General features: G+C 37.9%; 1 protein-coding gene across 10 annotated transcripts in view; it reads right to left on the bottom strand.

Annotated features, from left to right (window-relative positions):
* Positions 1-17,543, bottom strand: part of LOC131953856 (uncharacterized) — a 46,304-nt gene that overhangs the window by 6,420 nt on the left and 22,341 nt on the right. For 8 of the 10 annotated variants that reach the window (XM_059317261.1, XM_059317259.1, XM_059317260.1 and 5 more), the window contains 6 exons: positions 9,247-9,386; positions 8,608-8,766; positions 3,849-3,906; positions 3,394-3,440; positions 1,073-3,259; positions 464-486 (listed from right to left, as the gene is read on the bottom strand). In XM_059317261.1, the coding sequence (XP_059173244.1) occupies positions 464-486; positions 1,073-3,259; positions 3,394-3,440; positions 3,849-3,906; positions 8,608-8,766; positions 9,247-9,386 (2,614 nt within the window). Of the gene's footprint in view, positions 1-463; positions 487-1,072; positions 3,260-3,393; positions 3,441-3,848; positions 3,907-5,973; positions 6,100-8,607; positions 8,767-9,246; positions 9,387-17,543 lie in introns of those variants that run through there. The other 2 variants (XM_059317262.1, XM_059317263.1) reach the window with 2 other exon arrangements.

Genomic DNA, 17,543 nt, shown 5'->3' with positions numbered 1-17,543 from the left:
ATGTAGTATAAAAAAAATATTGTATGACCTAGTGTCAAGCAACCAGATTTGTCCTTTTAACAACAAGTTAAATAGTTCAGTCAAACATTTGCCTACAGTAACATGCCGAGAACCTATAACAGATTGTATGTCCTCCTTGTGGTTAATTAAGGTCAAAGATAATGTCTTAACATTAAATACTGGATTCTTTCACTCGGGAAGGTTAAAGATAAGGAGTCAAAGTTTCTTAGATTCTGAGTAAACAGTTACAAGGCAATAGGTCAGCTGTTGTGCTTAACACAGAATAAAATTCGAGTAAATTATTCTCATAATACATAAAATTCAAATGTTTGTTCAGTTTTCAGAATACATCAAGCAAAGTTTCAAAGAGAAAAATTCACAGTTGAGCAATTTGAAAGTTACTTTAAAATAATAAATAGAAAACAAGTTCAAGTGGGGTTTGTTTTTAAATATACATGCTTACACTCCTCTTCCCTTTTCAACTACCTGAAAAAAAAAGGAATTGACACCCTCTATCACCTGTTATTTAAATACCTTACTCTTTTTTTTTAAAACTGAACTTGACATTTTTAAACCTATTTTTGTTATTTAGTTTATGTTACAAACAGAATTATATATTTATTCATGCATTTTTAAAAAAAAAACATTTTTTTTTTCTAGCCAATTTAAAACATCCATGCATAATAAAACTAAAACTAAAGGAACATTACCAGAGCAATTTAAATGCACTAAACAATCTCAGGCTTAAACTAGAACTGCAGAGGAAGCTAATTTTATTAGAAAAATCAATGCTTTTGTATTAAAATTATCCTACAGATTTGGTTAAAGAGCTAATTACAATGCAATGCTAAATATAAAAACCATTCTTCAAGAAAGAAAATGTAACGGCATGCAACAACTTTCAAGTTTTCACTAATATTGGCAGTTAATAATCCACAGTGTAATAGATAATGCTATGTCAAACATAATGGGATCGTCTTCACATCTACAAGCTACTGGTCAAGTCAATCAAATCCAAAAAGCGTTTTCAACCATGCAATCAACAACACTGGTAAAAATTTCAAGACGTTACCTTCTCTTTGGCCATCTCAGCAAAACTGACAGTTTGATCCAAACACTCCCGAATGTGTGGCTCTACCTCAACATCAGCCAGCTCTGGTTTATTCCACGGTGTGCACTGATCTACATGATTCAAGAACATGCGAGGGCTCTCAGATTTAAACGTGCAGTCATCTCTAGCACAGAAAAAAACCTGCTGCCCCGTGCTAGACTCTTCATCCACAGCCACAAGACCCTTCCCTCTGTGCTTGTAGTAAATGTGACTTTTCATGGAAGAATGGCGTTTAGCTGTGTAAGTACAGTGGTAGCAGCGGTATACAGTACTTTCTTTTTTAGCTCCTCGTGCTGGAGCTAATTTTACTTTGAGCGAGCTGGGTGAGTCTCTGAGAGACACAATATCCTCAGCCTCCTCTTCCCCATTTGTAGGAAAGCTGTCATTGGAGGCCTGAGATAGAACTGAGGAAGCGGGTGAATGGTGCACTTGCGGAGATTGGCTTCTGTGCCTGGAATCAGGGCTGATTGCAGGTACTGAGTGCTTAACATTAGAATTTCTATTTACAGTGCGAGGATTTTTATTTATGATGGAATCTGGGGTCATATTTTTAATAAGAGCAACATACCTATGTGGTTTTCCAGGATGTTCTCTGTTGGAATGTTCTTTGATTTCTGCCTGGCTATTGCTCTGAAATGAACAGTAACCACAACTCCAGTAAAGGCTAGAAGTGCTAGAACTACGATTGTTTCTCACATAGGGACCTCGGACTTTATTTCCTGAACTGCCTCGCTGGGGTTTGGATGAAGATGAGCTGGATGGATAATTTTGCATAGGACTATTTTGAGAATGGGAAGCAGCCTGCATCATACCTGTAGGATGAGGCTGGTTATCATGTCCATGTAGGTAGGGATTAGGAGAGTTATGGTTAGATGAATAAAGGACCCTATCTGATTCTGAATCATCTGGAGGCTCCGGTGCTTCACTGATTTCCTCAACTTCCATTTCAAAAATGTCATAATCAGAATCTTTAAGTGGTGCATGCCTTTTAGGGTGCTGGCTTTTTCTGGATTTGCCCAAACGGTCTTTATGCACTCCATCTAAACTTTCCCCATCTTCTGAATCAACTTTTGCTGACTTGGCTGGCGATGGCACAGCCTCATTAAATGTAGAATCAGTTTTTCTTTTCCTGTGCTCAAGCTCTTCAAGTGCCTTCTGCATTTCTTGTGGGTCGATGTCATCAATATCTTCATCCGGGTCCTTGTTTTCTTTACCTTCAGCCCGTGCTTTAACACGCAAATAGTCAGATAGCAGTGTACAATAAGAGAGTCTACTTGCCGTTTCTGTAAAGTTTTCAGAGTGAACCTTATGCATGTGTCGAACAACATCTGATCGGCAGAATGATTCGTAGACACAAAATTTACAGCTAAACCTATGCTCCAGAGCATGCTGAATCAACAAAGGTTTATTGTTTGTGGTAAAAGGACAAAAGTTACACCAAAAGTAACCAAAATCCAACGACGCTACAACTTTGTCTGATTTATCTGTAACAAATGACTTAGAGCTAATCCCACACACGAGTTCATGGTTTTGAACATTGAAAATTTTCTCAATTTCATTGTCAGCTGCATTAGATTCCATAAGGGCGTAAGTAAAATGTGTCTTGTCTTTAAGTATTGAGGTATGTCTCAGAGTGGGGCTTTTAGGTCTAGCCATTCGGGGTTTCAACACATTCTCGACATTTTTTCTATTTGATACATCCACGCGAGCTTGCAATGTGGATGAAATCGGAAACACAGTTGGCTTGCCAGCAGCTGGAAAAGCTGGCTCGGATCTCTTAATAAAACCATCATGCGCTGCACGAGCTCGACGGGCATTAGGCTTAAAGCCACCAGCATCACTCATAGCAAGTAGAGTTTCATTCTTTTTTAGAAGACCCTCGACAATGTTCTGCACTGTATCCATCTTCTTGCCTGCTATTGCACCCTGAAGCTGGCTGCGAATGGTAGATCCAGCAAAGAGATCATTTAGAGGTATCTGAACAGGGTGTGCTGTGATGGAAGGTGGGACACCAGTCGGCACAGGTAAGGTGTTCTCAAAGTGAATTGGAGGAAGAGGTGAAGAATTCCTAGAGTTAGCATTGGAGTCATGGCCAGTGGGTGCGTTCAACCGGTTTTCATACCCTGTGTCTTCTGGTTCATCTTTAACCTTTGATAAAAAGAGTTCAATTAAACATTCAAAAACTTCAATTTAAATGTTTAGTCATGATGATAGATTTCGGAAACCACTAAAAGGGTAAATATGTGCTGTAAAATTGTGCTGTAAACATAAAAGAAACGTACCTGTACATCTGTGATTCTATCCTGTAAATAATCTGACTCTTTTTGACCTGGAAAAATAAAGGGAATAAACTGCGTAAACACTAACTGTAATAGCAGTTAATTTCAGTGTTCACTGACAAAATTTTTGTTTTATGGAATAATTATAATTCTTTCTTTGAAAGTTAATCTTAAAAGTTTATTTTGTAAACTGGTTACTTGAATTTAACTTTAAACAAAATTTAATTTAATGACAATCACATGTTTCTCTTGATCAAATAACATACATATAATTATCAAAAAAACAGATTTTAACTTAGCACTCAATTCATTAGTTATAATAATGGCTAAGCACTAAATTTATTAGTTAAGTGTGGTGGTCAATTGTCAGCTAGGCCATTAAATTGATTACTAGCTTTTATTAAAAATGAAGCCATATACAATTTTAGATATTAGATGTAACAAAAAACTTTCTCTACCAGTTAACATGGCTTCTTGGTCTTCTAAACGTCCAGTCATTTCCAAATCTTCTGAGTCCTGTAAAATAAAAAACAAGCAACTTTTACATTTCTATTTTACATATTCAAAACTTATCCTGTTACCATGACATATCAGTTCTGTGAATCTAGTCAAAATTTATCTTTATATAAATATTTTGATCTAGATATCTAGCTTTAAATCTAGATTTTTAAATGCTAGATCTAGTCCTTTAGTTAGTAGAATCTAGATTCTAGATCTAATTAGTACTTAGTAGATATCTCAAATCTAGATATCAAAGTAGATCTAGATTCTAGATCTCTAGTACTAGATTCTCTAGTAACTAGACTAGATCTACTCTTACTGTCTTACTACTTAGTAAGTACTAGATCTTAGATCTAGAATCTAGTCACTTTCTAGTGCACTAGTAGAGTAGTAAATCTAGAATCTAGATCCAGGGGCGTAGCGAGGGGGGTGCGGGGGGTGCGGACCGCACCGGGTGACACCATTTAGGGGGGTGACACCAAGGCAAAAAATAGCAAAATATATAGAGAAAAACTTGAGGGGGGGGGGGGGGGGGAGTGCAAATCAAAAACTTGAGGGGGGGGGTGCAAATCGAAAGTTTGAGGGGGGATGGAAAAAGAAAACTTGAAAGTTTGTCCCCAAGAAGAAGGGACGCTACGCCTCTGGGGGTGACACCATTAAGTGCCGCACCGGGTGACACCCGACCTCGCTACGCCACTGTCTAGATCTAGTTGTACATAGTTACTAGTCTACTCAGTAGTAGAGTCAAGTAGAGTGAGACTAGAGAACTAGAGCAAATTACATTGTCCGAACACTACATGGGACCGAACACTTCGTCGGTTTTTGGCTCATAGAAACTTTAATTAGCATGTCTCATGCGAAACAACGGCGCCTGCACGTAAACTGTTCATTTATGAACACTTCCGTGTCAAGTACTTCCGTTTCCTCTCTCAAGAATTATTTTTAGAAAATTTTTAACGTTGCATGGTACGCACATTTCTATTTTTACACCAGCCGGATGAAGTGACCTAGGGTTGGACTTAGGGGCAAAACTTGAACCAATCAACGCTTAGCTAAAAGGTTACACTATAAATAGCTTCTATATATGTATGGAACATCGTAAATGTCAAGGTTAATGGGTTATTTTGTGCTTGAACAATAAAAAGGGGGTGTTCGCTAACTTTTTTGACCTTACATGGGACCGGACAGCAACACAAAAATATTATTAAATAAGAATTTAGAGCATAAAAGGGGCTGGTTATTGAAGGGAAAGGGTCAAAATAAGGTCAAGAATGCAGTGGAATGCGAAAGAGGAGGGGGAATCATGTGACCTGGCTGGCTTAGCAGCGTACTGCGCGAGCCGCAATGGCTGAATGGGATGAACTTTGGGAGTGTGGGAAAAAGGTTTTATACTATTAAAATTACCTCACAAACAATCAATAACACAATATAAATGCATATAATATATGTTTTTATTCATTAAATTGACTTTAAATTATTCTAAATGAACAAAAAGTGCTTTGTCCGATGACGGGTAAAGGTGTCCGAACACATTTGAAATTGTATTACATGTGTCCGAACACATGTTAAGACCCCCCAGTCACTATAACAAGAATAGCTAAAGTTCTATGCGTATGAATACAAAATGACACACACATTATTAAAGTAGAATGATTGCGGATAGATATGATACTTTTTTTTCCTTCCTATGTTAAGCGGTTACTGAATGAGACCGCATGGAAGTTTTAAGTTGCGTTTTTTCGCGGTGTGTGTCCGGACAGTGTAATTTGCTCTAGAGACTAGAGAGAGATCCTGTTGAAAAAAACTGGTCTCTTGTGGTTCAAAATTTCTAGTCTAATCACAAATAATTAATACTCAATGTCACAGCTACACTGGTTGGTTATGGTTTTTCTACTAGATCTAGATTATCTAGAAGATCTAAATCTAGATCTAGAATGCTTGAGCTCGGCCTACCACTACCAGTCCAAGTTCAGTGCATGAACTCGCAAAAACATGCCAAACTTTTTAATTTTAACGTAATCTAGATTACCTATTTCTACTTTAAATCTACTCTACAAAGAACACGTAAATATAATTGCAAACCTTGAAAAGGACAATGTCAATTTTTAAACTGCATGTAGATTTAGATTCTAGCTCTAGATCTCAGATGTATTACATGGAAAAGTTAAGTAACAGTACGGTAACACAAACATCGCGTCGACGCCATGTTGCAATTTTTTTTTTACCCAGATTTGGAAATTGCGGCCAAATAAAAGCTATTTATTTTTTAACGAAGCCCATTATTGATATTGCACTCGATTCTAGTACACAAATATAGTTAAATAAAGTAAGCTATTTTTAGATATCTAGGTCTAAATCAATACCCAAGTGCAAAATTCTAAAATGTTTTTTAAGCAATATGCATGTAAATCTATATCTAGGAAGTAAAAATATATTTCTGTAGTCATTTCATTAAAAAGTCTGGGCAAATTTTACCACAATGAATGAATGAATACATACGGCACAAGCCCAGCTCTTTGCGCGCTATAATGTGCTACGCAGCATGTTGACGTCATAAAATCATTATCTCATCCTGTGCCCTACTAGGCCTAGGCCCACTAAAGTGTTCAACCAATCAAAACCACTAGCTAGGGGGGGGGGGGGCTATATTTAATATAGAGCAGTTTATATGTAATTTTAATTCTCTTGCTTTTCAATTAGATTAGATCATTAGATCTGGGTTTAATTTAAAAGAGCAGATAGATTTGTAGATCAAGTTATTTTAAAAATTAAAGAAGAAAGGATGTTAACATGTAAAAAATTTCTGTAAAAATATCTTCAAAATAAGAAATAATAGTAACAGAATCTAAGTGGTTGGTAGGCTTTTCAAACAAGCATTTCTCTCTTCTTTTCTTCTTCTTCGTTCTTAATTATTAGTGTTGAAGGGTGATCGAGATTTATCTGCCAGTGGGTTTTTGAACTCGAGACTTTGTTCGAATTTATCAACCATGAGCTTTTTGCCGACTCGACCACGCCTCCAACACAATTAAGCGTTACGTGTCAACTGGTTATGCGCCTTTGAGGCCATTGACTCCGATTTCAGCCTGCTTTTCTTTTTGGATTTGCTTCCATAGCCTTTGTCCAACCAAGAACAAACTACAAGGCAGCAGTTGTTTAATTTTGGAGTTGTCTCTCCTAGAAGAGTGGCTGTCCCCAGCTAACGAGCCTCATCTGCCCGAAGGTTCGAACTCGAGACTTTTCGGTTTAGCAACCATGAGCTTTACCGACTCGACCACGACGACCCCTTAGCATTTCTCTAAATTAATGTTTAACTATAGGCCTAATATGTGAATGCAGTATCATAGATTACTTACCCTTTCAATGCACTTTACATTATAATTTAATTAGACCTGTCTGTACTTTTATATGCTACCTAAATAGGTTAAACTGTACATTTTTAAAAAAAAAAATTATTTGAAAGTTGCCCCATCTTACTTAAGTTGATTAATTCAAGCACTCACACAGAAAATTATCTAATTTTAAAAAAAACAAACAAAATCAAATTAAGCTCAGCTACGATAGCTAAACTTAATTTTACTATATAGGACCATTTGGTATATTCTCTATGGTAAGATAATATGTGTGGAAGATAAGGCTGTGGGAACAGCAACCCACTCTTAAAAAAAACTCCAAAATATAACAACTGCTGCCTTGCAGATTGCTTTTAGGTGGACAAAAATAAGGAAGCAAATCCAGAAAGAAAAGCTGCCTTAGTCCAAGGCAACAGGCCATATAGCACATAATATTTTCACACATAACATAATACTTAATTGTGTTGGAGGAAATCCCCTCCAATATTAATATTAAGAACAAACAAAAAGAAAACTAGTTCCTATCAGAGTTTTGGGGTCGAGTTGGTAAAGCTCATGGTTGCTAAACCAAAAAGTCTCAAGTTCGAACCCTCTGGCAGATGAGGTGACGCACTTTTCTTCTCCAAAATCAAACAACTGCTGCCTTGTAGTTTGTTCTTGGTTAAACAAAGGCTATGGAAGCAAATCCAAATAGAAAAGCAGGCTGAAATCGGAGTCAATGGCCTCAATGGCGCATAACCAGTTGACTCGTATACTTAATTGTGTTGGAGGGGATCCCTTCCAACACTAAAATAAAGAACAAAGAAGAAGAAGAAGAGTTTGATGACATCAACCTTGAAAACAATCTTGAGACTATCAATCCAATAATTCATTTGTGAGATCTACTAAACCCTCACATTACTCCAATTTAGAGGCGTAGCGAGGGGGGGGGGGGGGTGTGCGGACCGCACCAGGTGACATCATTTAGGGGGGTGACACCAAGGCAAACAAAAAACAGCAAAGTATATGGAGAAAAATTTGAGGGGAGGGGGGTTCAAATTGAAAGTTTGAGGGGGGGGGGGTGCTAATCGTAAGTTTGGGGGGGGGGGGTTCAAATTAAAAATTGAAAGTTTGTCCCGGGAAGGGTCGCTACGCCTCTGGGGGGGTGACACCATTAAGTGCTGCGCCGGGTGACACCCGACCTCGCTACGCCACTGCTCCAATTACAGAGTGGGTGATAGAAGTAACAGCGTTCATAAGAATGTTCATATTTTAAAAAGTACTATTTCTTTTCAAATGACAAATGCATACAAATTTAATGAAACTAAAATTAATTAAACAAAAAAATCCAGAAACTGTTTAAAAGTAAAAAATATGGTGTTCTTACTGTTTCATTGTTATATTCTAACTTCCATGGGGCACCTTCTCCAGCATTTACAGCTATATATTCCTCATCTTCCTCTGAATTATATTCAATTGTTACAGCTTTGTTTCCATCAACTAACTTGCGGCTAATATGTAGTGGTAGCGAAGCTTTTGCTTTTCCCTGCACACATCCAAAATAATGAACTTTGATTTAGATTTTTCCATAAGTCAGCTTATTTTTATTAATAAACTACAAGGCAGTAATACAAATCATACATGGAGAAACAAAAATGTAAATATCTACTGTGATAGTATTTTATGATGACAATGTGTTTGGTAGAAAACACTCTTTAGCTGAAGTTCTGTTAGTCAATATGTATACAAAAACAATAAAAATTTATTCAGAAGCCATTAACTTTAGAAACTAGTCTAGGCTAGCTGCTATAATAAAACTCACTGAAGTTTAATAAGGACAACAGCAAAAGGAAAACCATTGTTTTGAAAAAGGCATATGCTTTGAAAAAAAAAGCACAAAAATAGTTCTAAAATTTATTAAATGTAAATTTGTGTGCAAAATTTAATAAGCTACTGAAAAACCCTTCTGAATCCAAGCATTTCTGAATGTACTATACGTACAGCTACACCACTGTACGAGGCTTACCTTGCCCTTGCCTTCATAGGGTGTATCTGAAATTTCACTCTTTATTCCTGCCTTTGAAGCTAAGGAACTTTCACCACTTGGAAGAGAGAATGAAGATGATGGAAGTGCTTCATGGGAGGTTGATGCTGATTCAAGACGATCTAGAATTTAAAATAAAATCCCTTAGAATATTATAAAAAACAAAAAGCTTTTAATTGCTAAAAGATGATTTACATAAGACAAAAAAAATCTTAAACATGTAATGACTCCAAAGGTCAAATTATGATCTTAGGAGTCATTACAGGTTAAAAAAAAATTTTAACTGTGAAAAGTTTGTCATTTTGAACCAGAAAGAGATATACATACAGTGATACCACTGTTTGTATCAATAATATAAGAAAATATGAAACAACAACAGCCAAGTAGTTTTTATTTTATAAAATAAATTTTAATTCAAAAAATGTTCTAGACACTGAAATAACCAAATTTAATGGAAACTAATTTAACTGTTTATACTAAAAGCAAAAAATATATTAAAATAACAAATATAAATTATCCAAACAATTAATGTACATTTTTCGTTCCCAGACTGGTCCGAGGTCACACCTTGACCGCGCCTATTACAAGTGTCTATGCCAGCGCGCCTCTTGAATTTTTCAGCCCAGCCTCTGCTGGCCTTAAAATCACCAAATACACTCTCACTTGTCCCAGGCGTTTTCTTAAGATCTGCATACAGCTGTCTGGCCTTGTCACATAACATAGAGTCTGTAACGTACTCCCCATCTAAATGTTTTTCATTGATCCAACATAAGAGCAACAGTTCAACATCTTCAACTGTTTGCGACCTCTGTTTCGTTAACATATTCACGCCTTTTGCTACTTTAGAATTTTTTATTGCTTCCTTTTTAGCAACAATGGAACTAATTGTGGAGGGTGGCTTGTTGTACAGTCTGCCAATGTCAGCTATCTTCATGCCACTCTCATATTTCTCAATGATCTCCTTCTTCAGCTCTATTGTGTTCCTGTCTTTCTTCTTTAGATGGCTGGTGGCTTTGGTAGCTTTTGTTGGACCCATGCTGGAACTAAAAGATAAGGTTAGATTTTTTTAAGACAAGGAAACATTTAATACAGAGAGAAAAGGATTTGAGTATGCCTATTTCAAAGAGTATTTGTAATTTTTTTTAAATTGATTTTTTTTTTCTGGTGGCTGAAGGTTATTAAAATTTTGAAGAGAAAAAAAAAAACTCAAAATAAACTCATTTTAGAACGTATTAAAACATCAACAGGAAGTAATAGAGTTCAATATTCTTTGCTAGTTTCACTACCCTTTCCCAATCCCTACCTCTGACATTAATGCATTACAAACCATAACCCTGACCTTCACCCTGGCAACCAATTCGATACTAACAACAGATAGAAAAGTTGGATACGATATTATACTGCTTTGCCAGCCTTTTTTTCTATATATATAAGATCCCACAGATCAAATTTAATACTGAATACACACTTAACACTTACATGTATTTGTTGTACGGGTGAAGTAATATCGCAGCCAATAAAAAGCAACAAACTGGTTACACTGATGTTGGTGAAACATGCCAGGCTATGCTTGTACGCTGGCCAAATGCTAGCACAAAGAAAAAAATAACATCGCCACACCGCACAGGAGAACGCGAGTTCGTAAAATAGGTCACGGAATATGTCGGCGAAATCCGAGGCAACCGTTGAGAAACGAAACAAACCTTTCGCTGAACAGATCGATAACAAACAAACAAAAAAACGAAACTCACGATAAACAAGGCCACTGAAAACCGAGGTTTATCAATGACAACTGTTTAGTAATGGTAGTCCACCAGTCTCTCCTGTTGTAAGAAACTAATTTCAACTGTGTTTCTCTACCTCTAGAGTCTAGTTGGAATGTGTAATGATAACTCGCTTTGACTTCGTTAAAAAAAACACGTTTATATATCAATCAAATATAACCCACTGCATATTATTTTATACATTTTTTACTTACCATTTGTTTGTTTTTTTTCAAATCGATAAATACACTATAGATTGGGCCTAAAAACACTGCTGATATAATTAAATCCCAATATTTAAGGCCTAAATTAAGTGCTGATTAGTTTATATATATGCCATTATTCAGGTATTCAAAGCCTAGATCAACTACTGCTGCAGATCTCGATTTATTTACACCTAAACAACATGTTTGATAGTACAATATGTTAGTCAAGAGGTTTTTTTTTTTCTGCAGACACAGCTGTTAGGGTCAGGGTTATGTAGCTATGGTGGTTGGGATACTTGCAAAGACAGCTTCAATACGATCTGCCGTCATCTTTACAAGTACTGTTTAAAAATGCATAAAACCATAGACATTTTAATTAAACTTTTTTTTTATTTTATGTGCCTTCCTGCACAAGCAGCTATCTATTAGTAAAGTCATTTTCGTTAACGATTTCATTACGGCAATATTGGTGTTTTAGATTAATTACGTTGTTAGGTAAGTCATTGCGTAAAAATATAGGTGTCTTGGGGGTTAGTCAAAGAACTACAGCAGTTAGTTAGCCAGGAATAACAACAGCTTGAATTTTTCAACGTTAATTCTGGGCATTGATCATGGTATACGTCTAGATGTGCACACCAAAGTGTTTGAACACACAAGACACATTCGACACGATGTTTTCTCCGTATATGAGTCATAAAGGCAAGTAAATCCACGCAGCAAATCATCTCAATATCTAACAGGTAAATCCATTCAATCAGCCTAAAAGGCAAATCATCTCAATATCTTACAGGAAAATCCATCCAACTTCTAACAGGTAAATCCACCCAACATCAACATTTGTGTCTTGGGCACAAAAAGTAAAAGATGATGCTAATCAAACAGTAAAAACTCTTACCACTATATGGTTTTTGGTCAACGCAATCGCCTGGCATTTCAAAGGTTGATCTACCCGCAGGTAAAGCCTGCTGTGTGCCGGTAGCTTGTTCTTGTAGCTCAATCTTTGATGTCGCTGCAGGAAAAGTTTGCTGAGAATATGCAGCTTGTTCTTTTAACTCATACTTTGATCTATCTTCAAGAAAAGTCTGCTGAGGATAGGTAGCTTGTTCTTGAAGTTGAAGATTTGATCTATCTGCAGAAAAAGCCTGCTGGGTGTACGTAGTTTGCTCATGCAGGCCAAAGTGTGATCTGCTTGTCGGAAAAGTCTGCTGAGCATAGGTAGGTTGGTCTTGCGGCTCAAAGTGTGATCTTCCTGCGAGAAATGCCTGAAATCCATAGGTACTTTGTTCAGGAAAACTCTGGTGGGTGTAGGCGGCGTGTTCTGCCGGGTCGAAGGTTGATCTGCCTGTGGTAAAACTCTGATGAGCGTATGCTGCATGTTCTGGCAGGTCAAAGGTCGATCTACCTGCGGCCAAACTGTACTGAGAGTACGCAGCTTGATCTGTGCTATCGAACGCGGATCTGCCTGTTGGAGAAACCTGCTTAGTGAAGGAAGTCTGACGTTTCCTTCGAATCTGACGCCGAAGATGCTGCACCGGAATCATCTGCAGCGCCGCCCTCTCGCTCAGGTTCCGCAGTTCTCGGTCGAGTATCTGCTGCGGCGTCTCGTTCGTTTCTACCGCTCTCCTGGCAATGTTTTGCCTGACCTGCAGGACCTCGCACCGCACCGTGTCCGGCGGATGGGTGTGCTCGTGCAGGAATCCGATGACAACGCCGTCCTTGACCTTAATCTTGGCTTTACACGCCGATACGCCATTGATGTTGCCTCGTCGCTTTTCACACTCGTACCCGGTCACGCCCGACGCTAGATCTTTCTGCTTTACGTACACGTATCCATTATGCATAATCTTCCGCTTGCCACGATTACTGGGGATTTGCTCGGCGAATTCCATGGTAATTAGTTTTAATTATTGTTTTTTTTTTTTTTCTGTTTTGAAACGAAGAGAAAAGCGAATCTATGCTTTATTTGTATGCCTCTGTGAGGCTTCTGTGAACACAGCTTAAACTATATCAGAAACACATCACCAATGAACACGGGTCGCCTCTGTAATTTGATTTTGACCAGCCACGGACGTGCAGGAGAGCAGAGCTTAGAAGCACATACTGACAGCACACCCCTAGCCAGAGAGAAAAAGCAACCACACATTTAGGCGTCCACGAGCTTCAGCACATGCGCCGCTTACGGCCACACATTAAGGCATCGAGAAAACTACGACGCGTTCAAGGGCTGGGGGGATTGGGGGGGGGGGGGGTAATTGACGGTGTAGGGGAAATAATCGACCCGGGGAAAAGTGGGAAGGGAGGGGGGTAATAACAGTGGCGGTTGATGACCTAGGGGTAATTTCCGGGAAAGGGGGGGGGGGGGGGGGGGTTAATTACCTTGGGGTATTGAAGGGACAAGGGCAATGAACAGATCCCCAAAGTAGATGTATAGAATAGACACAGTTCTTTGTAAGCTTGTGGTTGTACGTGACAAAACCGATAATTATATTTATAATATATAAATTAACTTATTGTAAAGCAATATTATGATTACAACGTATACGATAATGGTAATGAAATCCAATCATTATGGTAGTAAATAATTAAGCATATATATATATATATATATATATATATATATATATATATATATATATATATATATATATATATATACACACACACAATTAGTGGATGAAAATCGACCACGAACTGTGAAAGTTGAACAGGGATTCTGAAATGGTGACATTTCAAAAGGTACAAGCGGCCGCATTTAATTAAGGTCGAAAAAAAGTCTTCGGGCGAATGTGGGCTGTCTTGTCATAAGCATGTCTTTTGTGTCAGAAAGTCATATGTGTCGAATAGGCCAAACAAAATCTTGTGATTTCAATTAAAAAAAAACAAATACCATGACTTGTATACGTGAACGTTTTAATCAAGAGGGCCAAATTTAGCTGGAAGTAGAGTAGAGCCGTGACACATCTTAATCGATTGAAATTTTTTCCCCATTAATTCCTCTCCCCCCTCCCACCATCGTTTGTAGCAACTCACTTTACTTGTTACAAACATGTTACTTTTTTTCTCTCAAGGTTAGTTTCGGATGTCGACTCTATAAATATAACCAGCTACACTTCCGTCTCTCCCTTCCTGTAACATAGTCCTTCAATACATGACGATGACATTAGCATACCATTCGCGTGATAGTCATAGAATCTAGTATATTTGGTGTGTTGCGAAATCAAAAACGGGATGTGAAACCTTGAGGGGAGAACTTTTCCGCAGATGACGTCATGCGCATAGAGTGAGCCATAGAGGGAGAGGGGAACTATACTGACCAGGAGCTTAGTTTGGGAAAGGGGGGAACGGTGCGGCGTTTCATACATTTGAAAATAAAAATGTTTACCAACATACACATTTTCATAAGCATTAATAGTAATACATAGTTTTACATAGTTTTAAAGAGGTGGGGGTTGAACATAGTGAATTCATTGTATACGTGTATGGATGTTTGCGACATGTAGATCTATATTAAAGTGTATGGGGAGATTGGAGGAGGGGAGTAAATTTCGTCTAAAACTCAAAACTGCAGATTGTCAACATTTTATAGACGACCACTATTGTGTTTCACGTTAAAAAAAAGTGCAATAATCGTTCCTTTAAAATGTCTGTCAGATACAGAAGAGATGTGTACTCACTGTAATACCTAATGACCTAAGACCAAGGCAGCGCTACCGCCTAGTGCCGCCTTGTCTAGTCTATAAATCTACGGGCAATGTCTTGATCTAATCTAGATTAGATCTATTTCAAAACCAAGCAGTCTGGACATTTTCAGTTTTTGAGGAAGAATCAGTGCAATATTTATATTTGCGCTTTTTACTCTTGAATCTTGATGGAATACTTGACCTTCCATCTTGTCAATTATCTTGCCGTCAGTTTAAAATCTGTTCAATTTTTCAGCTAATTCATATTTCATTCGCCTTTTCAATCAAAGCGTTACGATAATTTGGCATATTTGACGAAATTGCTTCTGTATAGGCCTACCAAGAATGCAAAAGATAGGCTACAAAATGCGTCATTAACTGTTTGACATTATCCCTCTCTTTTTCTTTTTTGTTGCGTAAATTTCACAAATGTTTAACTATTGACGGCTTTTTAATAATCTCATGCAAATTCATCTCACAGCCGCTTGCCGTTCGGGAAGATCCTTTAAATTTAACATGTCATACGCGCCGTTTTTTCCTTTATACTTAAATCCATTCTTTTTCTGTTTGAAGGAATCACCATTGTTAGGTAAGGTGGGTCTAGGTTAACTATAATTATTAGTAGAAAAAAAAAACTCACACAATAACTGTAGGCTAGCCTATGCCTAATCGAGCTATATCCACACGATCGACACAAGGGAAGAGCACAGAACGGTGACGCGGACTGTGTAACCGCGCGAAATGAGGTCACAGCACAACATCGACGGGAGACCACTCAGCACCAAAACAGTGTAGACGCGCGACTAGACTGTCCTTGGGTCGTTACCGCTAGTGATAACATTGTTCGGAGTAGACTCGAAATACGTTCCATTCTATGTAACCGAAAATTCAGGAACACTGCTTGGGTAATTTCGAATACGATTCTTTAACAATAAACAAAGCGTTTGATCATAATAACCAGAGATCGTAAATAAAAAGGATATTTGCTTTTAACCTATGCATCAGTACAGCAGACAAGTCTGCAGTACAGACCCTAACAAAAATTAGCCATGACATTAGGCCTATCCATTATCAGAGGGATGATTCACTTGATGATACTCAGTAAGCTATAGGGATAGCAGAAGGCGGGCGTAGATAATTATAGTGTTTTTTTTCTTTAAATAAGCACGTGTAGTTGAAAGTTTATTTAAGCATCAAGTGTTATTAAACACAGCAAAAACAAAAATCCTAATTTTTATTTTATTTTGTAGCTTAAGGATTCCACCGGATAACTATTACACAATCCCACCTTCAACAAACGCCTCACATGACGCAATACACCATCTGTCTGTCTTTAAACATTGAGTTAGCTGCAGTTGGGGGTTTTCAGTACACAACTGGTGCCACTAGTGGTGAGCAAGACTGGCGATAGAAGTGGTGAGCAGCAAGCACGACTGGTGACACAGGTGGTGAACATGACCAAGTGACACTCGTGGCGATCAACAAGCACGACTGGTGAGACTAGTAGTGAGCGTGATTCAAGTGGTGAGCAGCAACCATAACTGGTGACACTCTTGGTCATCAGCAAGCTTAACTGGTGACAATGACATTCGTGGTGGGTAGCAAGAACGACAGGTGAAACTATAAGGTGAGCATTAGTATTACAGGTGACATTAGCGGTGAGGAGCAAGCATGACTGGTGACGCTTGTGAGCAGCAAGAACGAGTGGTGACACTAAAGGGGAGCATCACTGGTGACATAAGTGGTGACATTGACTGGGAGAGGCAAGCACTACTCTAGTCACTACTCACACACAACTAGAAGAACCAAACCGCTAAACAGATGCCATAGATCAGGGGTCTCCAAACTACGGCCCGCGGAGATCTTTTTGTCCAAGGAAAAATCGTTTGTTGGTGATGGCTGAGGAACTTTGCCCAGAAAAATCAAAGACATGCCTGGAAGAAACTGGCCCCCGAACTGAAATTTGATATTTAATGCGGCCCTCGGACTGAAAAGTTTGGAGACCCCTGGTATAGGGGATAGTCCACCAGTCTCTCCTGTTGTAAGAAACCAATTTCAACTGTGTTTCTCTACATCTAGAGTCTAGTTGAAATGTGTAATGATAACTCGCTTTGACTTCGTTAAAAAAACACGTTTATATATCAATCAAATATAACCCACTGCATATTATTTTATACATTTTTTACTTACCATTTGTTGTTTTTTTTTTCAAATCGATAAATACACTATAGATTGGGCCTAAAAACACTGCTGATATAATTATATCCCAATATTTACGGTCTACATTAAGTGCTGATTAGTTTATATATAGGCCCTTATTCAGGTATTCAAAGCCTAGATCAACTACTGCTGCAGATCTCGATTTATTTACACCTAAACAACATGTTTGATAGTACAATATGTTAGTCAAGAGGTTTTTTTTTTTTTCTGAAGACACAGCTGTTAGGGTCAGGGTTATGTAGCTATGGTGGTTGGGATACTTGCAAAGACAGCTTCAATACGATCTGCCGTCATCTTTACAAGTACTGTTTAAAAATGCAATAAACCATAGACATTTTAATTAAACTTTTTTTTATTTTATGTGCCTTCTTGCACAAGCAGCTATCTATTAGTAAAGTCATTTTCGTTAA

The sequence above is a fragment of the Physella acuta genome, unplaced genomic scaffold (assembly GCF_028476545.2).
Source record: "Physella acuta isolate Inbredline_101_S28 unplaced genomic scaffold, ASM2847654v3 ptg000959l, whole genome shotgun sequence".
Classification (NCBI taxonomy): domain Eukaryota; kingdom Metazoa; phylum Mollusca; class Gastropoda; family Physidae; genus Physella; species Physella acuta.
This window is presented reverse-complemented; position numbering and strand designations above follow the sequence as displayed.